The 22,987-nt window shown below is 34.7% G+C and overlaps 1 protein-coding gene across 1 annotated transcript in view; it reads right to left on the reverse strand.

The window, feature by feature from the left end:
* LOC110456278 overlaps positions 1-9,287 on the reverse strand; it is a 12,924-nt gene extending 3,637 nt beyond the window's left edge. Inside the window, exons 1-7 of the mRNA XM_021506909.1 lie at positions 9,157-9,287; positions 8,066-8,280; positions 6,203-6,497; positions 2,990-3,556; positions 1,597-1,703; positions 723-957; positions 64-156 (exon numbers count right to left, since the gene is read on the reverse strand). Of these exons, the coding sequence (XP_021362584.1) occupies positions 64-156; positions 723-957; positions 1,597-1,703; positions 2,990-3,556; positions 6,203-6,497; positions 8,066-8,280; positions 9,157-9,193 (1,549 nt within the window). The 5' untranslated portion in view covers positions 9,194-9,287. The remainder of the gene's footprint in view (positions 1-63; positions 157-722; positions 958-1,596; positions 1,704-2,989; positions 3,557-6,202; positions 6,498-8,065; positions 8,281-9,156) is intronic.
* Between the last annotated feature and the right edge of the window lie 13,700 nt (positions 9,288-22,987).

The following is a 22,987-nucleotide window of genomic DNA, read 5'->3' on the forward strand; positions in this document are numbered from 1 at the left end:
CCTGCGGTGGTACATGGATCCTTATAAAACCATATGTGATTGACCCTATGGTAGAATTCATACCTCCACAGATCTGTCCAAAGTCATCGTCTCCTTCAATGTCACTGGAGTTACACTTTTGCCATCGGCCGTTCACCTTGCATAAAATGTCGGTACCTAAATAAGACATACTATTGTAAGATTCCATAAAATTTGAGACTGCTAGTTACATGAGTGATGGTATGTCTGCCACAACCACTATACTAAGGTCTCCTTTTATACTCATGTTGTCGGTTGATGCAGGCCATTTCTTTCCCTTGGACATACATCCAATGTGGATACTATCATCATTTCACTTGAGCTATTTGTATGACTTAAACATTTGCAGCAACCAACAACCTTATGTTTATTATAAAGCACAGTGACAAATAAAACCAATAACATACATCTGAAGTAAGGAATTATTACGGACCTAACATTATTTAACAGCAAAATTCAACATTACGCAAACAGTATTTGTCAACACAAATACAAAAGTAATGTGTAACACTATTAATGCTGCATATATAACGATATCGAAGTTGCAAATTCATCATAACACAAACTTTGAATTTTCCAACATAAATACAAAAATAGGACCTAACAAGATTTAGACTGCAAATTCAACATTAAACAAATTGTCTTTATCAACACTAATACGAAAAAAGCGCGTGAAATCCAAACTTTATATTGTTTAGCGTTACCTGTGTCGACTGGAGGGTCATTGGAGACTTCGCCCGTGTATGACGAGTTAGGACAAGAAGTGTCAGGGTTGTGTCTGACGAATGTGACGTAGAGAGGTCTACCATCAACCACGGGCACAACCAATACGGATGGAGAACCTGCTATGGCCGTGTCTGCTTTGTCGTGGAATGCTGCTCCCGGATGTGACGTAGCAAACGAGCTATACACATTGATTACACCACAATCTACATCTGTCTGTAAAATCAAATATTGAGTATTGTTATTGATTATTGCAATGAACATTTTTCGACAGTATTGGCCATTAGTAATCCATTGTGAAAATTATGAAAGGAAAACTATTATCATTGCTTACACATATCTATTGAGGTGATGAAGTTAAGAAAGGGAAAGAACTTTCATAGAAAGGGAAAAAATAGGTATGTTGCTTAAAACATAAAAGATATGATAAGATTGAAAAATATCTTGTCCAAAAAGGAGGAAAGACAAAAAGTTCATAAATAATTTAACAGATTGTTGAAACAAGATTAAAACAACTTCCATAAATAGAACATAATATATCACGGTGTCAACAGGATATGACAAAATATGACACATTATAAAAAGAAAAAATACAAATTATGAAACAATATAAAACGAAATAATACAAAGTATACCATTTTCAGAAGTAAAGGACAAACATAAGAATAAGTTGCAATTGTCCAGATATCATTCAAGCAATTTGAAGAATGCTAACCGAACAAGAAAAATGTGGAGGAAAAAACAATAAAGAACGAGACTATTTGTCCAGATGAAAAACAACAAAAATGGTAAAGATTCTTCAGCACAAAAAATGGTAAACGGTGAAGAGCATCGGGTGATCACACAAATACATACAATGATTGTTTTGTTGTGTCCGTCATCTGTGTCAATTTCGATGGTGGACCCTTCACCTGTCGGTACCCCGCCTCCTACTTCTGCTTCCTCACCCACAGGGTTGGACGCTTTAACAACAATAAAAGTCCTAATCTGTATAGTGTTTGTTCTTTATTATCTTTAAATCTTTATAGTCTTTATATTATTTTCTAAAATCTCTGTCGGTATGGCGCTTTAGTTTCAGGGATGGTAGTGAATGGCGAGGGGAAGGGGAACTTATTTTATTTACGGTTTGGTTACTGAAATTGATCCACTGCGTTCATTGTTTCTAATTAACAATATATAATATTCAATTTATTCATATTATCATTAATGGTTGGATTACTCTTTCGACATTTGATTAATATTCCATGCTGTAATGCTCATGACACGTTTTGCCGCTTTAATAAAGATTTAATAAAATATATAAGTCTTTACATCGCTTTAATTTCAAAGATTAAAGTGAATGGATGAAGCTTAAGGGGTGTAATTGTTTTGTAGGTTTTATTACTGAAATATATGCACAGGGTATTATCGTAATACGAATGGTATATTATTTCTAAATTTAAATAATACTATTTGATAAATTTTGCATTAAAATGGTCTGTGCTTATGATTTAAATTGATCTGAATATCAGCGCTCCGACATTAATATGTGCATTTTAATTGAGCCATAAATAATCCATAATTTTCAAATTCCATGAAATATTGTTTATGTTAATAAGCACAAAAGTAATTTGGAAAGAAGGGAAAGAAGGTTGTGTCAATTGCATTTCAACAAGTTAGACTATAATATCAATATTGTGACGTGACTATTGTGTAATATTCAAGTTCTTTTCAATAAATATATTCCATAAAAGCACATGTTTCCATGCATCTTGTTGGAAATTTGAAAGTATGAAGATAAAAAAAAAACGAAAATAAGTACGAGTACATGTGCTCTAATATAGCTAATTCTATTTCCGCACCATATCCACACCTGTAACACCATTTTGCTTTAAAAGGACGTGATTCTCCTTTGTTACCGAGAGGAATGTTTCTTCAGAATTTTTTTTTAATATTTGTTTGCCCTCAGTAGATGTTAATCGTTTACAGATAATAACTTTTAAATGCTGGAAAACAGAGTTAATAAATAATATTGTACTAGTATACCGGGAAATGTTCACTGCAGTTAAGTGTTCGCCTTCTGAAATGAGGGCGAATTTTATCATTACAGCTAACATAAGGCAACAACATAATTTACATATTAATTAAATGTGAAAGGCGTTATAAACACTGAGTGAAGATTTTACAGGAGGAGGGCGAAAGATTGACTGGCAAACATGCTCCGGTATACAGTAGTTAATACGTTAAAACGTTGAAATAAAATACCTACCCCTGCATGCACTTTTCTTGATTTCATAAATGATGTCGTCAATCTGCTTGAAATTGGTGAGAACGGAGACATGCGTGCAGTTTGGATCACTGGCAGCAGAGTTCAACTCTGCAATGTTGATATTCCCTATCCCCACAGCAAATATCCTAATGTGATTAGCCTTCGCATCATCGGCCGCTCGCTTAGTAAATGTAGCAGAGGATGACACTCCGTCTGTGACCAGAATGGCTATTTTTGTTGCGTCCTTTCTGCCACCATATTTAATAGGAAAGACATACTTGTCTGCATGCTGAATTCCTGCCCCAATGCTGGTCCCTCCACCTCGATATCGGGTGTTCAAAATGGCGGACTTCAGAGATGTTTTTGTCGAGTATGTTCCTAGAGAGAATTCCAGAGTTGCCCCTGTGGTAAACTTGACGAGACCAACCTGCACAGCTGTAGGTCCGATGTTCAGATCGTCGACTACTTCCGTTAGGAAGGTGAGTACTTTAGCGAAGTTTAAAGAGCCGACGCTTCCCGATTCATCAATGATGAAGACAATGTCGATGGGTTTGTAGTCACAAGAGTCTGAACGGAAACGAATAAAATTTTGTTTTACAGTTAAATGTATAGTAAAACCTCGTTATACTGTTACCATTTGTCCAGAGAAGTCTTTATAAATCGTTATAAGGAGTTCTACCGATAAAATGAGGGAAAAGTCAAAGGAACTATTAAGAAAATTAAATAAGATTGAAAACATTGTTGGCAATAAGTGAGGTAGAAAGTGTTAGTAAGGGGCGTTGAATCGAGGTTTTACTTTATATAAGACCCCCGTACCACTGCCAAACCCACAACTTCACGTAAGTAGCCTTTTTCTGGCATAACTTTATCTTTATTATCGAGTTTTGAAATGAAAACTATCTCTTGGTGAAGTTTTAAGGAAAATAGCAATATAAACGAAATATAAACAACAGTGCTATGAGTGAAAAGATTTAGAGAAGCTTGAGAGGTCCACATATTTGTATACTGTCGGGAAACGATATTTAGGGGAGGTTACTGTATACAGGAAAACCAGAGTGCAGTGGCACATGGATCGGGGATCATCCTTAAGCGGGGATTGTCATGTCAGTCCCTGGACATACATATCTCGTGATGTTATTAATTAAAAAAATATATATATTGGTTCTAAGTTTTCCATTTGTATACAATGCATGAGTATAAATAAACATTAACATTCAGACATCATATTACGCTCCATACTGGGGAGCAACATTGTTAACATTTTTGGGTAAGATGTATAAAGATGTATGTTATTGTCGTACCGAAAGAAAATGTCAATAAACATGTTGATGAGGAAGAATATATGGAGTAATACATTTTAATTGTTAGAAGTTTAATTAGATGCAAGTATTTGTTTTTAAAATGTTGTACCGTAGGCCAAATCATCATCACTACACTTAAAAAATCTGGCAAGTACATGAATCTAAAGATGACCGTACCAGTACAAAATATGTAACCTTAAATTTGAAACTTTTTACATGCATGCCAATTGCTTCAATAAGTCATGCATGGTATTTTCTGATAAGAAATCCATACGTATTGACACTTTTATGAAGAAAAAAATAAAGATGGAAAATAAAATAAATCAACTTCCGTTGAAATTTGCCCCATAGTTTTTTTCTACGAACAGAAAGACGGACGGACAAGCTGATTCTAGTATACCCCCTAACTTCGTTGCGGGGGGTATAATAAAGTGTATAATAGTTTTACTATTAAGATTATTTTATTGTTTTCAAATAATTGCATATCTTTGTATATATCACAATCTCAACCTTAAGTAGTTCTCCGGAGGAAAGATTATTTTGGCAGAATACATATTTATGAGTTATTACTGCTGCACATAACTTTAAAACATGCGTAATATAATAAAGTGTTTTGGTATGATACAAGAACAGAAAATGTATCGGTATTTACCATAATAGACATTGATAGTGAAATCCCCATGATTATGTGAAATTGGGCATTGATTATGTTTGGCATGCTAACAAAGTACTTTACCGGTTTTGATATTACATAAAAATGACAGAATATATATATACGGAAAGTTTTTAAAGAAGTTTGAAATATAGACTACCATTATAACTATATATAGACAAGTTTACAATGTTGGTTATATTTTAAATTTTGTGAACATTTTGCATGTTTTTCTTATGATAAGTTTCACTACGCTTACTCCAGGTATACCAATATGACATATCTAGTATCAAAATGACAGTAATTGTGTACACTGTACACTATCATAATTCATTTTCATAATAACACTCGCCTGTGACATTTATCTGTCATTTTGTTAAGATACCCCCGTAACTCAACCTGGTGTTATGCAAGGAGGTCCACTACGGCTATCAGTAGTAATTATGAATAATCATTTATATAGTTATTGATCATTTTGTATATCTACATATGGCAAAAGAAATAAAAGAAATCAAAGTGGGGGCCAAATGTTTGAAACTTTTTACATAGATGCCAATTGCTTCAATAAGTCTCGCATGATATTTCTGATTATAAATCCATACGTGTTGACACTTTTATGAAGAAAAATAATAAAGATGGAAATAAATTGATATCGACAACATTGTTACAAGTGTAATATTACAATGTGACCCGGTCGGAATAATTAGAACTCTGTACCTAATTCGTTCACAGTCTAGCCTACATAGCTTCCTTATCAGCTGTAGTTTACTGACCCAGCCGGACTACTGTTGTATCAAAAACGAAAGTAAGGGGAGGTTACAGTTTGTTTGAAAAAACTACAACGAATAATTAAGTTTTATGTCTGCAGTCATCCTCGATACTCCAGGATTTACGCTCACTTTCGCTTTCTGCACCCCTGGAATGTGTCATAGCAAAATTGAAGGCACTTGGCTAGCTATTTGATTGGTCTATGGTTAAAAAAGACCTGACCAATCACTAGGCTGATACATGTCCTCTGAAGAATACAGTGGAGCAACCCCCTACTTCAAGCCCTCTCACTTTTACCATTACGCGACCGACATATTCTTTTGATGTACATCAAGGGATCAAACTAGAGTTTCCTAGTCTCGTCCACAAGGCAGTGCACACTGAGCCTTCGATTTTGCTATGACATTATCGAGGATGGTCTGCAGTAGGACAAGGATCCTGAAATTATTTAATCTCTGAATTAAAATAAAGAGTAATCACTAATACACTTACCGTCCGCCGTACTCTCTTTCTGTTGGATCTTTGTTGTATACGTTGTCAGGTTCTGAGTTGGTTGGAAATAACTTTTCCACAAAGACGCCTGACCGGTTAGGTCGCCAGGGGCTGGGTCAGCCCCTTGCAGTTTGAGATATAGGGACGCTGCTAGGCCGGAGTATAGAGGCTTCAGGAGGTCAGTCCACTGGACACTTGACCAGTCGATTTGGAACTCGGATAAGATGATGCTACATTCCTCGCGTATTGTGTGATGGGCGCAGTTCTTTGTAGTGTTAAACTTGTCTTCATCAACCTGTAGCCAGAATATGAAAGCATCTTGAACCAATCAACTCGACCTAACTCGACCTATACTATGTAATATGAACGTAATGCACTCACACGATTGCCCTTATACTATTTGGTAATGGATGCAGCATGCCAAAAGTGAATCACACTGCACCATTAAACTGTTTTAGTTCTAAATCTTATCTGTGATGCTAGGAGCCAAAAAAGGAAGTAATCAAAACGTTCGTTGAAACAGAAGAAACATACGGAAGAGGGGACTCATACATTATATGATAAACTGAATGTTAATGGATATTAGATTGTCCGAACATTTTAGAGCAACATATGGTGATAAATTAGTTTACGCTAATTATTACTTTTGTGTAAAGCAATACACGAGTCTTAAAACACAATGGAGCATCCGAGAATGTTGTTGAGGTATTAGGACACACATTTGAAGGACGGCAGGATACAACACTCGCGTTTAAATGATAAATGGCAAACAGTTATGATCATAACTTCAGAATTGTTAGAATTCTTAAACAGAAATAGATGACGAAAGAATGTCACATAAGTGCTTGAGTGTGCAACCATTGCACCAGAAAACATAGCTGTAAGTCACTGGACATGCGTGGTGACAAAAACTTTAAAAAAAAAAAAACTTTAAAAAAAAACCAGGACAAGGTAAGAACCAGTGTTGAATTGTTATTGTGTCCATGTAAGAAAGATATAATGAGTAAAAGTATTAAAGTGACCGTTCTGCACTCAGTTTGACAAAATTATATTATATAAGTAATCAAATTCTTTACGGCACGTAAGAAAATAAAACTTAATTCCTTTTTGTTTTATATCTTTGACTGCTTTCACATCCTCAGTGTGGTAATAATGGAAAGTTTGATACTTTTTTTATGTAAAAAAAAAAAAAAAAAAAATGTCAGTTTTATCCAGCTGCATGTGGTATCTTTCAATGAATGATCAAGTAATTGGGTGTTTGTTTGATTATTGCACACGCAAAAGCGTTTTCCGGAGACCATGATACGAGTAGAAAGTACATATGTACTGAAATAAAATAAGATAGTTATTAGGTATACGATAGTTTTTGAATAAATGTCTCAAACAAAAATTCGCTAAATGAAGCATGTGATTGATAGATACCACTCTTCAAGTCGGTTTGTGATAGTAAACCAAAATAGCAATAAAACTGCAATTTGATCTCAAACCTGCTTAAATTAAGCCAAAATATAAACGAAGAAAAGATAACATGGCGACCCTTGAAATAGTACAAAGAGGAAAAGCAGGTGTTCCAGAGGGGTAAACGTCTTCTGCGTCGTGTAAATCTTTGTAAAATCTATGTAATGTCACCACCTCGAATCGGGAAACGGGGAAGTGACAACTGGTCACAAACAAGCATCTTCCCTTTACATATGTACTTCAATACACAAATTTACTGGATGCACAGAACGATCATCAGGTGACAAATTCAGTTTGATATAACCAAAAGACAAACAACACTTTGTCCGGATAATAAACATACATTTATTGGTCACTATTTGCAAGTCGCATTTCTAACAGGTAATTTTTTAAGATGTTACTAACCTGCCATATTCCGCCATAGTATCCGCTTCTGTAGGTAGTGACCATATTGCCGTCATCAGACTGGACAATGGCCAAACGTCTGATAAACAATCGGTCATCGGAGTAGATGCAACTGCCTCGTATACGGTCAGTGACTGCCTGGACAACAGCTGACCCGAAGGTACGCTCCTGCATGGTCAAATCGGACTGACCACTGCAATACGACTGCAGCATACCTTAAAACAGAAAAACAATATTATAGCAACGTCAGTATACAACAAGATTAAACGGTTTATATAAGGAATATTAGCATCATGGTAGGACGCCGGGCAAGATATTTTACTCCACTTATTCCAGTCTACGCAGCTGTAAATGCGTAGGTTGTTGCGCAGTGCTAGAATTGTTAAATGCTAGTTGTGAGCGCCGAAATGGCAGCACCGGCTGTATGCTCTCAAGGGAGTTAAGAAAGATATTAGCTGGTTGCAAAGGCCCTATAACCACGGATAATAATTTGTAAACCGCTTTGAGACGACCTACAAACTAGGTTGTGATAAAAAGGTATATAAGAACCTCTATTTAGTATTGTTTATTATCATTAAATCACAAAGTTGACACAAAAAGACTACAAAAGGCATGCACACGAATAAATAAAGATAGAAACGGAGAGTCTCGGTGAACCCTCATAACAAACTCAAACTAAAAGATGTTTGTTCACCACAGGGAGCAAATCGACATAATAAGAATATGATCATGACGACTTAGATTGTTGGTGAATTATATTTCACATAATCATTTTTATATCTTGAACCTTCAGCAACACTCGCTTTTGCCTCTGATTTTTTTCTAATTTTGATAACATATATACATACAAATACTATAAAAAAGCAAACAATATAGGTGAGAAATAATGCATAAAAAGAAAACATTGAATGCATGCAATTTTAATATCATATAATACATTAAAACAACAACTCAAATAAATAACATGCTGATGCATAATGATAACCTAATGAAAAACATGTAAGTGTCTGAAACTACGTAATAATTTTATAAGATTTTATTAGCATTGTTATCACTTAACAAGATAAGCAGGAAAACAGACTGCCGCTTACCTATTACAAGAAACGTTGCTAGACGAAAAGACTGCATGGTGACCAAGTCCAAAGCGCCGTCTCAGTCAGTGTGGCGTAGAGACCAAAACGACTTTATGTGCCAAAAGGCGAAGCGCGACTGACGATTTCTTGATATCGTTGGCTTTTATAAGAAAACTGTCCATGACTACTGATGAACGATTTATACTTCCTGCTTTCTGCTACAAGGTGGGCGTCAACAACAAACAATCGCAATAAGTTAAGTTATCTTCACTGAATCATTTTATATATATATTTTTAATCTAAATTCCTCAACCCCCTTCATTAATTTGACCAGAAACATTCAGATTCATGTTTATCTGCCTTTATTTTACACATAATATGTAAAGGTTTTCATTTTTTTTTAATATTTTTATACAAGTGTGAACATTACAAATTTGATTTTAGAAATGTAAGATAACGATGCATGTCACGTCTGTAACTGGGTAGCGTGTTACCCAATGCATGTTCAGAGTTTTATTTCTAAAGAAAAACGTTTAACCAATTACGACTCGATTCAATCTCACGTCTCCAAATGCTCTCGACAAAAGTTGATAAGTTAAACACCGATGACTAACTATTTGCATTGAAGTTGATATCAGAAATAAATATATTATTAATCGCATAAGTGCTTTGTATTGAAGTGTTATAAATCTGACAAAGGGTTGATGCAATCCCTGTGTGCTTTTTTATTTTATTATTGTGACACTCATTAAGCTTACCAGGAAGTTGCGTTTCTGTCGAAAGATTAAAATATTTTCTATTTTATTTATGAAAAAAGAAATATCTAGTTTAATCTCAAAATGTAAATTTTATTTTTTTTACAAAAATTATGAACAATTTATTTTATGTAATGATCACTCTTGGTGGCCCGGATGTAAGCACGTTAGTTTATCTTAAGTTAATGTGTTTCAAAATGTATATATTACAACAAATACAATTAGACATTATATGCAGGTTTTTTAATTAACGTTAATAATTGTGAAGTTTATCGGGTGGTCAGGTGGCATAGTGGATATTGCACTCCCCTTTTCATAAGATGGTCAGGGTTCGAGTCCTAGATCGGACGTGAGAAAGTATGAGACCACCTGCCCGACCACGCGAGTTTAATCAGAGCTTTCCGGTTTATTTCCACATAAAGCACCCCCGCGCGTTAACATCCGGGTGATTAAGAGCGATTAATATAAGTCATAATAAATTAATAAATAATAGTTGTAAATGACATACATTTTCACGTCCGATTGGGGAATCGAACCCCGGCCGCTTTGATTAAAGCTCTTGCCACTGTGCCACCCGACCACAAAAGTAAAAACATTTTATAAAATCAATATTTTCTACTAAAGGAATATTTTGTACCACTATATTTATCGTGAAATTGTCACCGACTGATTCAAAGAATGCCTTAATGAGCCGATAAAATGAGGCAAAATACAACCTTTTCAATAGTACCTACAGTTGTAGAAAATAGCCAATTAATGTTTCCCCCCATTATAATAGATCATACATACTGTTATAGCAAATACACGTTAACTGTTATAAAGAACGCTTCACTGAAACGTCATTATGATGACATGGTGTAGAAATATATGTACTTAGAGGGAGGGGCACCGAGAGACTAAGATTAAGTTGTCTGCGGTTTTCTTTTCTTGACAATTGTGAAGCATATTATAAATAAGAACTTTCGATGCAGTCGTGACTTTCAAAGCATTATCTAACTTATCTTGAAGAGTCAATATCGTCAACAAAGAGATACTTAAATACTAAACTAAATACACCATATTTTTCGGAGATATGTGGTCTCTATTTTTAAAATTGATTGAATTATTGTAGTTTTACTTTTTCCAACTGCTATCGTTTATATATCGATAGTATTCACAGAAGATGAAGCCACTTTATAAGAACATACCTTGCGGAACTGATCATGAAATAAAGAAAAAACATTCAATTACAAAATAAGTAGAGCATTTAAAAACATTTAACAAATACTCTTTTTGTTGAAAATGCAAATTAAGAGGTCCTTAAACATTCAATATCGCTCGTCACCAAACTCTTAGGTGGTAACTTTTTATTTGTTTAAGTGGTCTTGCTTTGTTATCTAAACTTTTTGGCGATAGACAAAGCTCTAGCTCGCTAAATCTGTTACCCAGGTTTGATTAATTAATATAATTAATTCTAACATACATGTATTGATAGCTATTCTTTTATCTTTGTTTAAAGAGTACACTTTATTTTGTTGATAAGTGTGTTACGTTATACCTATATAAAGTGTGTGTGTGTGTGTGTTAGGGGGTTAGGAAGTACGTACAACCAGTGCAATCTACAAGGTTCCTATTTAATTGTCTATGGTTTATTGCAGCTAATCTAGATGTAAATAAAACAATTGAGCAACCAACGCTGACTAATAGCACTTGAGATAGTACCTGGGGACGAGGAGACAAAAGTTATTGTCGTAATTTAGAACATAAATCCCTGTCCCAATGCAAGCAAAATGTATACATAAACTGTAACCTCCCCTAGTCTCGATTAACCTGTCAAACACACTACTTATAAATTACCATCACCAGAGGGCAGTGTTTTTACTTTCGTTTCCGAACGTTATGTCCACGCCATGAAAAAACTTCAAAGAATAATGAAATTAATGGGGAAAAAACTTACCGGTACATGTATTCCTGAAGTACCCTTGTATTCACTTTTATCAAGAAAATGTAAGAAAATGTGTCAAATCTACAGAATAATGCCATATATTTCCACTAAATAAGTCACAACTGAGTACAAAGCCAACAAGGCTGACTGAGTTCGGAAACAAAAGCATGCAAAGCAGGTGATATTTTACCTGTACACCATTCAAAACACTACAGGTTCTCACTCGGGTAATATGGCTTGACTTGTATCAATAGCCTTGTTAGCTTTATGAGTTATTGTAAAATATCCGATGAAAATACATGAATCCTTCTTGAGATTTGAAGCATTTTCTTACATTTTTCGCGATAAAGTGCAAACACGGATACTTCAGGAATGCATGTACAGGCAAGTCTTTTTCATGAATAAAAAAATATTCAATGTAATTTTGCGCCACTCAAATTCTGACTTCAAAAATTGGAAAGGGTGTATCTACCTTTGACATATGAAAGCATTTACCAGAATTCTGGTAAGCCTCGTTATGACTTCACAAAACGATAGCATTAGGTTTTACCAGACTCTCTGTTCGGCGTAGCTTGCGCAGACAACAAGAGTCTGGTTGAACGAGACTACAACCTCACCCTAAGTTTCGTTTTGCAGATAACAGTGTAATGGGTCTGCGCCAGGGACCTGCGGCTAGTCAGGTAGCTTAGTTGGTTAGAGAGACGCTGTTGTAATTGTAGGTCAATGGTTCGAATCCCTGTCTTTTACTGTGGCATTTTTGCTCTATTTTTTATTATTGCAGTTCGAAAGGTATGTGATTTCTTCCGAAATAGATGTCATACTGAGAAAATAACTTTCCAATTTGAAGTTACAAATTTAGTCAGTGGTCCGGGATCCTTAAATAGGTAGCAATAATAACGCCCTACCCTACTCGGAAAGTGCCATCTATTTTACCGATTTCAATAAAAAAAATCTATAGAAATGTGGCAGATATTAATTGTACACATGATTACGGTCGCGTTCATGCTTCGCGCTAAAGGGAATTTCCTTTTTGCTCAGAGGTAGAGCGTCATAATAGAAAGTCCGGTGTCGCGGGTTCGATCCTCAGTGGAAAAATACCATTCTCTTTCCTATTACACAACTATAATATGTGTATAGCAGTTGCTAGGAAAACAAACCCTAATTTCATCGGAACTCAGGATTACCGTGATAGATGTCGACTACTAAAAGAGTGACAACACAGGGTTTTAGGAGATGCAGTTTGATGAAGATTAAGACCAAGTCTATGGTCGCCATCTTGGGTCTCTTTGGCAATTTCCCTGTGCGATATGGAAGTCGGTGTTTTTCAGTATAATTATTTCTGTATCTTGTGGTAGTGTTGTAACTACCCGAGTTCGCGATGTTAGGATGTAAAATTGCATAGATTTGACATATATTTACACTGCGGATGTCGTCAATGAAGCATCTGGTTTTATTCTTCTTGTACGTTTTCAAGGAGTAAATTGGATTTTCTATCATCTTTTGCTTTAGTTTTATCGATTTTGAGTTCGAACTAAAAATTTGAGTTACACTTTGACATTCCTTCTTGTTCTTCTTGTGAACAAAAAAAAAGAGCCAAAAAAAAACATCGTTATATTTATGTTATTGCGAGGAGTTCGTGTTGGTCTAAAATTGCTTATCTTTCACCTCGAAGGTTGATCATTGCCGATACAGGAACTTGGTTTTTTTTCAGATACATAATTTCCGTCTAAATATCAGAGTTTTATGAACCTCTTCACAAAGTAGTTAAGCAAGTCAAAAAAAGCAAAAATCCTGGATGAATGAGATTTAAAAGCCCTGTAAATTCGACCGAACCTTATAATTTCTAAATCAAGTAGGAAACAATGTGTTTGTATATAGCGTGTGTTGCACAAAACCACTGATTCAGCTAGGAGCCATCAATCAACAAGTGTTTCATCCTTCAATCCCAGGTCATTCAACGGACTGCCAGCTCGTTTCCCTCATGAGCCACAGCCAACTGGATGCTTTCTCAGCTGGCTGTCTAAAAATTCTGTTGAAACAGTGCGTTAACCCGACTAGTTGTGAGTGCGACAAAGTTCTGTCCTTTGTTTCCTGATCCACCTTTGACATAATTACAGGTGTGCAACAAGGTTCTGTTCTTGGTCCACTTTTGATAATATGAAAAGGCAAAGTCTAAAAAGAGCGTAGCTTTCAGAATTAGATATACTGCTTTCAGAATGAGATAAAATAAACTTTTTTTAAAGTTGGCTAATCGAGGAAAAACAATAAAACATGAGCTCTAATGAGACTCTAATGAGAAAGCTCGCATAACCAGAAGCGAGATCATGATTTTCTTTCTATACCCTCTCAAAAGTTATTTTCTCCTGCTCAGTAATTCAGTACTAAAGAGTTTGCCTCGCCAATTTTTTCGTGTGAAAGCCCAGCCAACTAAACTGCCTCAAAGTTGTAAATATAAGCTAAACAACAAAAATATCAGGGGTGGCCGAACTTGCCCCGATCTCCCGTATGGAGACTTTTTGTATCATAGATGATTAGAAAAAAAAAATAACAGTATAATCTTTGCAGTAATGACGCCGTCTTCTTCCAGACAAACTAAAGTAGATATTTGTTCTTGTGCGTAACGTATATGATGGGTCAGGTGGCGCAGAGGATAGCGCTCTCGTCTTCACAAAGATGACCGGATTCAATCCCGTTCACCTGCCCAACAACGCATGTTTTCTCCGGATACCATGGCCTCCTCATTCATTAAGAATTAAATCCTCTACATGTTTCCGTCAGGGCACAATTTTTTTTATCAAGATAAGTTTGGAAAAAATGTTTGGCAATTGCTTTAGAAAACAAGTGCATATTATATTTTTAACGATAAGGCTAAGTAAATGTATTGAGATGTAAGTTAAAAAAAAACAAAAAAAAACAACATTGTAATATTTTGATGTAATGTTGAGATTGTCGTTATATCGATATGCAGTCTCAATTCCTGTTCCATCCTGAAACACCGGATTGAATTTCACATTTTGTTACTGTCATCGAGGTTTGACAGGTAAGGATATGCCAAATAAAATCAAACAGTTTCTGTCTGTAACTAGTTATAAATCGGCGTGTGTTGTGAAAAGTAATACGTTGCTAAAAAGGGACTCTGAATTCGGGGTGGTTGTTTTGAAAATTATTGTTGATTTCGACATAAATGCATTATCCATTGTTTCTTTGATGAGTGGTGGTGATGCATACATAAATTATGTAAAGACTATGACCAGACTTTCAAAATGTTAATTAATTCGTTGATATTCTCAACAAATGGAAATCAAAAGCTGATGGAATTTTAGACTTTTGTACACGTTGGCCTATTGGTTTAATGCCGGCTCTTTTTGAAGATATCTCCCAGTAGAAAAATTAACAGAGCCTCGTTGATGACAAAAAGGATCTTCAGAAAATATCTGCATTTTTACCTTTTGTGCCTGTGGCAAAAAGAGAAATAAAAAGTCATAAAGCACCGACAAAGAGATAAATGCAACGGACACCAGTTCCAAGATTTTCCGGTTATTTTCATTCTTCCGGAAATAACCGATGAAGGCCGATGGAGTGTGACATGTTTGTGACGTCATATTAGGATAATCTCTGAACGAAGTTTCAGCCTGTTTGTATCACATTGTATTTGATGGACTTTTTTCATTCAGAATGTATTAAAATATAGTTTTTATCTAAAAAAAGTAATAAAACATGAAGATTGCTTTCACTATATGAAGATGTTCAAGTATGTGTTAAAACACAATTGTCTTTGCTTCAAGGATACACTTCCGTTTTCCCCACTGGAGGTCTACTTCCGGACGAAATGTTTTAAAGGCAAAGTGTAGAATGTGGCACATTGCACCTCTGTAATTTTAATTCAGCTTTTTTTAGCACAGTTTATGCACAGTTTCGTATTTATTTTCAGCACATGCTCGAAATTTTTTTAACTTCCTATCGCGGTAAAGTCGAAGCGGTGCAGTATATATAGTCTTGGTTTTCTGTTGTATTTTATTCATTTTTCACTAATTGTGTAGGGTTTTATAGTATCAGCTACGTGCATAAATGGTATTGGCAAGTACATTGATCTCTATTTTGCAATGCCATGCTATTAATCTGCTTCTGCGGTAACAGGAGGCCCACTGGACCCTCCCCCCCTCCCCCTGCTTATTGTACTGAAAACGACTAACAAACTCTCTTAAAGTTTATTTTAGTTTAAACATATTTTATTGTACAAATATACAGGGAATGGGGGGTTACATAGAAAAGAAATCGTGTAAACTGTGAAAAGGATCCGAAATCCGATGAAGACGATGACTTAGGCATTACAAGAGGGATTGGGGGGAGGGGATATGTATTAGAGAAGAGTGCAGAAAAGTAAGACGTATGGTCGAGTGATAGAGAGAGTGCGAATCATCATACGGGTAGGCAGTATATATACAGATGGGGGACACAGGAACGTGGATCGGGGTGAATAAAGATGATAATAACCAATATTGATCTGTATGGAGATTTGCATTGGAAAAGACTTGAGAAGATAATACCAAAATTTTTTACAAGATAAGCATATGAAGCATGAGATATTAATGGCTATATTAACTACATGAGTATAGATGTAGCATCATTAATGAAAAATATTTTTTATATTACAGGTACATTACATCTTTTAACTATTTTTATGAATTTCATAACTAACAAATAAGCAACTATTAAAAAAAAACACAAAACAACAACAACAACAACAACAGTATGTACAGCTCGAGTATGCACACGAGAGCCTGTATGAATCAGTGCGCCCTCAGGTACTAGCCTCATCTGCCAACACACACTAAATTATGTTTATTTAAAACCCCAACATCGACCACCTTTGATAAATAATACTTACATTATAGATGTCTTGGATGTAACTTAATTATGATATAGAAAATAAAGATAACAGTGCATTGGATCCAGACTTCTAGCACTGAAATATGTTGAGTTCTCAAATGAAATAATCAGATCTCAGAATTTGAAAATAGTTAACAAGTTCACTGGTTGAACAATGTTAAAATTCAAGGGTCCAAAATTAGTTGTCTCCCTCCAAAATTGGGATTGTCGGCAAGTATGGAAACTGCACTTTATGTATCCTTTAGATATACCTAATTCCTGTAGGAACTCTATCTAAAACAGAGATTTACATCGGTATAAATCTCCAATTTACATGTAGATAAGAGTTCCTACAGGAATTGCATTATACCATGCAGTTGAGCAGAAGTTATGCATGTTTTGCATTCCCACCATATATAGTTTAGAGCAGGAAATGTGTTCATTTTTTCAATAATGTCTTTACATGTAGAAAAAGGACCCAATGTAATATGTGTTAGGTTCAGAATATCAGAGAACTGATCCAAATGATTTGATGTACATTATAGCAAAATGATAATAGATTCTAATTTGAATCATGCTTGATAATTATATTGCTGAAGTAAAGTGCACTGGTAAAACTTTAGACTAATGGTATTGATCCAAACATAATACATGTTTCAACAATGATATTGAATGAAAAGTAATAGTTTATTATTAAGCCATTTTTTTTTACTTTTGGCCTACCCTTTGGGTAGCTGTTCGGTACCTTACTTTCTGAAACCATCTAATTTCAATTTCATCATAATTATTCCAACCAAGTTTTAATTATTTCCTGCTAAATGTGGACAAATTGTACCTAAAAGTGTTCTTTCCTTTATACTTGTTTAAGCAATAGTAAACTGTACTCTCCCTAAGAGAAAAATAGAATAAAAATAACAATTCAGATAAAGCAGATAGGGGCCTTTTCATCCATGTGGAGAATAAGATTCTAGTACATCCTAGTGCAAGAAAAAAGACTTGAAGTTTTAGCCAATTTTCCATTTTTGGGCCCCACCCCTCCAGCTTCAGGAGGGAGGCAGGATCCTATTTTCTCATAACAACTACTGGTAATTGTCATCTCATCATAATTTTTCCNCCAGGAGTAAATAAATTTACAATTCAGATAAATCAACTTAAAGGACCTTTTCATTCATGAAGTACTTTTGATTCTGGTACATCCGAGTCCGAGGAAGAGGCGTTTTGAAATTTTAGTCAATTTTCCCCCTTTGAACCCTGTCCCTCGACCCCAAGGGGCAAGGTAGGATCTTATTTCCTTATATCGCTGTCATCATTAATAATCAAACCAAGTTTGAATTATTTCCTGAAATTTACAATTTAGACAAAGCACCTAAGCATCTTTCATTCACAAAAGAGTGTTGATTCTAGTACATCTGAATCTGGAGAAGAAGATTTCTGAAGCATTGTTCACCTCAGGGAATGGGGCAGGAATGCCAAATTTACAATTTGATAACCTCTTCCACCAATGATGATTCTTAGTAAGTTTGAAAGAAATGCATGAATGCACTGCTTCCTAAGAAGAATTAAAAAAAAATAAGTTTGGAAGAAAAGTGTTTAGGTCACTTTAGCCTTTGTTCCTGTATACTGTATGGTAAATATTCTTCCATCAATACTTGAATATTTTAATTACCATATAAAGAAATAAGAAAATCACTAAAACTGATGGTTTGTGCTCCCAAAGAAAGGAATTTGTGATTGGAATAAAGGTTGCATGATACATGTATCTTTACCTGAAATGTATCATGCCTGGCATTATTATTATCTCAGTTTACGTACGTAACTGTGTAAAGTGAACGAACAACCAAAGAGGTATGCAACAAAGCTTGTCTTTCTTCTGTACATCACTTGCCTTTGCTTTGGAGGTATACAGGGTAAGAATTATTTGACCTTTGAACTTAATGAGACCTTGACCTTGACTATACAGACCCCATAGTGGTACTACATAATATACTGCCTAATAATCTTGCATATATAACTTATATTGAGTTATCTTCATCAAATCAGAAGTGCCCTGAAAAAAAATTTGACATATGACCTTCAATGTGACCTTGCCCTCCAGGCAAAGGGACCAAATAGTGGTATGTAACATATATATTGCCTTACTATCCCGCATACATATATATCACTAAAATTTCATTGCTGAGACTCTTCAGCAAGTCAGAAGTTATGGTCCTTTTTATGGCTCGGGGATCATAAAAAGAGACAATAGTCCCAAATAATCCTATAAAGTATCAATAGATAAAACAACAGACTTCTGATTAATGTCACATAATTTATTGGTTGCTACATTTACAATGAAAGAGTGAATTTTGAAGTAATCATCAAATAATGACATCATAATCACTTTAGACAGCATCTATGCACATTGGTGACTTTCCTCTGTGTTGTAAATTCCCAAGCCTGCAAAATACAAGATTTAATACATAATAGAAATAAATTGTATGAAGTTTGTAGATCAATACATAAATATAAAGATAATTCTAATGTTGACAGTGCCCTCACAGCTACAGAATTTTAATAACTACAAGTCTGGTTTCATATACAGCTGACAAAACAATCATGTACATGTTCAACTCTAGTATATGTATATGCAGTTAAATAGATTGCAATATTCTCCTAAATCATGCTAATAACTATAATGGCTATAAATCTGTATCAAATGAAAGTTTTGAAATGCCACTGTTAAAGCTTAGATAGGAATACACTTGATAAGATTTCAAGGAGTCAAAAACATAAAACTATTATGATATACCTATGCTAGCTATAGGTAAATTTCAATCCAAATAAAACTGATGGTGAATGCATGTATGTCAAATTGTACATAGAACAAGAAAGTTGTATTAAGGCATTCTCTCAACACAATAACATCAACACTACAACATATGATATACCATCAATGCATCTGTATCAAATTTTGATGATCATATAGCATATAACAATCCAAATCAATAATGAGTTATGTGTATCATACTGTCAGTCAGGTATTACATATGTGTAAACTATTGCTGTACAGACAACTATCATGCACATATGTACTTTCATACACAGTTATTATACACATACATACTAGCGCTACCACACACAGTTATTATACACATACATATCACACACAGTTATTATACACATACATACTATCACACAGTTATTATACACATACATACTATCACAGTTAGTATACACATACATATTATCACAGTTATAATACACATACATTTATCACACACAGGTAACACACATACTATCACACACGGGTATTACACACATACTATCACACAAAGTAATTGTTCACATACATACTATCACACACAGTTATTGTACACATACATACTATCACACAGTTAGAAAGGGGAAGCAACTCTGTTTACGTGCGCATATGTTACCATTAAAGAGCTTCGCTCGGGTGCCTTCGGCTCCCAATAGCTACGCTCTTATTACACAAATCAAATCAAATTTACAATAGAAGGATTAAGAATAAGAAATATTTCCATATTAGCATTTGGTTAAGTACATAGATTAAAGAAAAAAAGATTATTTTTATATCCATACATAATCGTTTCATTTCATTTCAGGACGTAAACAAGCGACATACTGATTATTTGAGTGCACTGTTGAGTAACTGTATTGATGGCCGTTTCAGCAAAATAAATCCCCGATTGTGCATAGAATATTCTGCTACGCTGCACAAAACAAAATCGGGGAGATTTCTACATCAGAAATTAGATTTCTACATCCACACAGATGAAATTGAAAAGGGATTTATTTCTAGTATACTGCATCGAAATAAATACTAGCGTTGATAGCACATTACCGTGCTGATCATATTAAATGCTAATGGAGCTAGGCTTACTTGTGGACATTTTTTAATGGCGGGGATTTATTTTATATTGTACTGTATGAGAAATCTGACTTCAAATCCCTTCACATTTATGTAATGATAGGTAAATAAAATCTCTTCTATATTATTATAATGACATTGATGTACCAAGTTCATTCTATTAAGCACCCCACCTGCACCCCCAAACCCCATTTTGGTCCAAGCTCTCCATCCCTTGACCATAATTTACCAACATACTAGATTAAAAAAAGTGTTCTTTAAGCGAATTGTTTTGGGGTTTTTTTAGATTTTCTGAAGGTTCCAAAATAATTTTAAATTTTCCCAAATGGCTAAGCGGCCAGGGAAATTATTCAGTATTTGTAGAATATGGTATGTTTTTTATACATTATATTTCTCATTGAATTGAAAGGTTCTTTGATAGATCTTTGATAGATTGATGTTTAAAGGCCTACAAATTATAGAATGATTTGTGAATTGAATTGGGTGATTTGGTTTTATCATGGAATTGGAAAGTAATTGGGGAAATTTACATGTATTACATTTGTAGTTCTAAAGCTGGATATAGTTTCTGCTTTCAACTCCCAAAACTTTCATTTTGTAGCATGTTTGTCCTTTTTTTTAACAAATTTCTGATACAGAAGATTAAAAACATTTGTCAAGACTTGTCAAGAAATGAAAATCAAATTTACAGTTAATAAAAAGAGGTTTTTTTGGATCCAAAGAAGGGGAGCTACAACTATTATCATACCTCGTCTTTATACTGAGTACCAGTGTATCTGATTGGATGATACTGGTCACATGACAGGGCAATAACATATCATGTCACCCTCACGCTCTCAAGTTTCCTCACTAATATTTTCTTATTCGGAGCCTCTCTAGAGAATTCCCCAAGAGCCACACCACAACCAAGTTCCAAATGACAGAAGCAGACGACAACAATGGCGTGTCAACCTGATCATCTCTACTATTGTGTTATTGTTTTTCATTTTTTTTTCATAGTAAAATATTTAATGTCCTTGAAGTAGGTAAACATGATTCTTTGTTTCCCCTCCATTTATCATCATTTTTTTTGAGAAAACGACGTAATTTTCTCACACAAACTAATGACGTAACAATCAATATCTGCTCACAAGAGTAGATAACTCTGCAATACGAAAAGACGGAATACGCTAACTGCGTAATTATTATTTTCTTGCAAAAGCAAAACCTAACGTTTTGTTTTCATTCTTTAGAATTTCCTGCACTTTCTCTCTTTCCCATCCCCAACTCCAAACAATGTTTTGGACTAGCAATATCTCCATGACAAATCAAACTTGTTTACCAAGTTTGTTTGTCTGTTTAGCCTTGGTACTCCAGGGGTTACGCTTCTCTGCACATCTGGACTGTGTCATTACAAAATCGAAGGCTCAATCTGTACCACCTTGTGGATGAGACAAGAAGACTAGTTTGAACCCTTGATGTTCATCAAAAGAATCTGAATCTTAAGAATCTGTAATGATAAAATTGACTGGCTTTGAAGTCGGGTGTCTCTCCTTTTTAATCTTCTTGGTATCAGTCTTATAATTAGAGATTGGTCAGGTGTTTTTTTTACCTGAAACCAATAAAATAGCTTGCTGTGTCCTTTCAATTTTGCTATGACATATTCAAGGGATGTAAGGAACGAAACTGAGCGTAACCCGGGTCCCTGGAGAGTCGAGGGTACAATAGGGGCTGCTGATCAGTTTGTTTCTTCAATGTCCGGCCCATATATACAAAAGACAGCAAAGATCAAACTCTTGATACCACAGAGGCCCCCATGTTATTCTCATTTTACTACATGCAGCAGGTATATTCTTTCCCATAACCTGAAGGACATAAGAAACTCTTGGTACAAATATCCAATATGCATAAAGGCTTAACATAAATCATGTTATTTTGAAGTTAATGAAAAAATAGTTATTGTCCTATTGACAGTTTAGTGTAAGCACTGCATGATTTATAAATATATGTCCTTTTAAAATTGATCGGAATCATTTTGAATAGCTCAAATTGAGTTATTGAAAAAGTACAGGTGTCCTTTTGAAATTCTATATTTTTTGCCTCAACATGATATGATATGAAGACGGTGTACCAGCAAGCTGTGCAATTTTTATTGAATTAATTCAAAATAAATTGTATCGATAGGTGAAATTTATTCTAATGGAACCTACCAATATTTGACGATATATAATAATACTCTGACTTAAGAAGGCTTAACACCAAAAGTTATCTCCCTTCGTTATATTTTTTTTTATTCATTTTTTTTAATAATCACATTTTACTACGATCACATGAACATTACATTTTTTTCATATAAATATTTTCGTTCTGTAACTATATAATAATCAGAATCGGTATATATATACGAGTCTGACTCCATAACTGTTTTCTCATGTATGTACACAGTTTGTA

This window comes from Mizuhopecten yessoensis, unplaced genomic scaffold (assembly GCF_002113885.1).
Source record: "Mizuhopecten yessoensis strain PY_sf001 unplaced genomic scaffold, ASM211388v2 scaffold8613, whole genome shotgun sequence".
In the NCBI taxonomy this organism is placed as follows: Eukaryota; Metazoa; Mollusca; class Bivalvia; order Pectinida; family Pectinidae; genus Mizuhopecten; species Mizuhopecten yessoensis.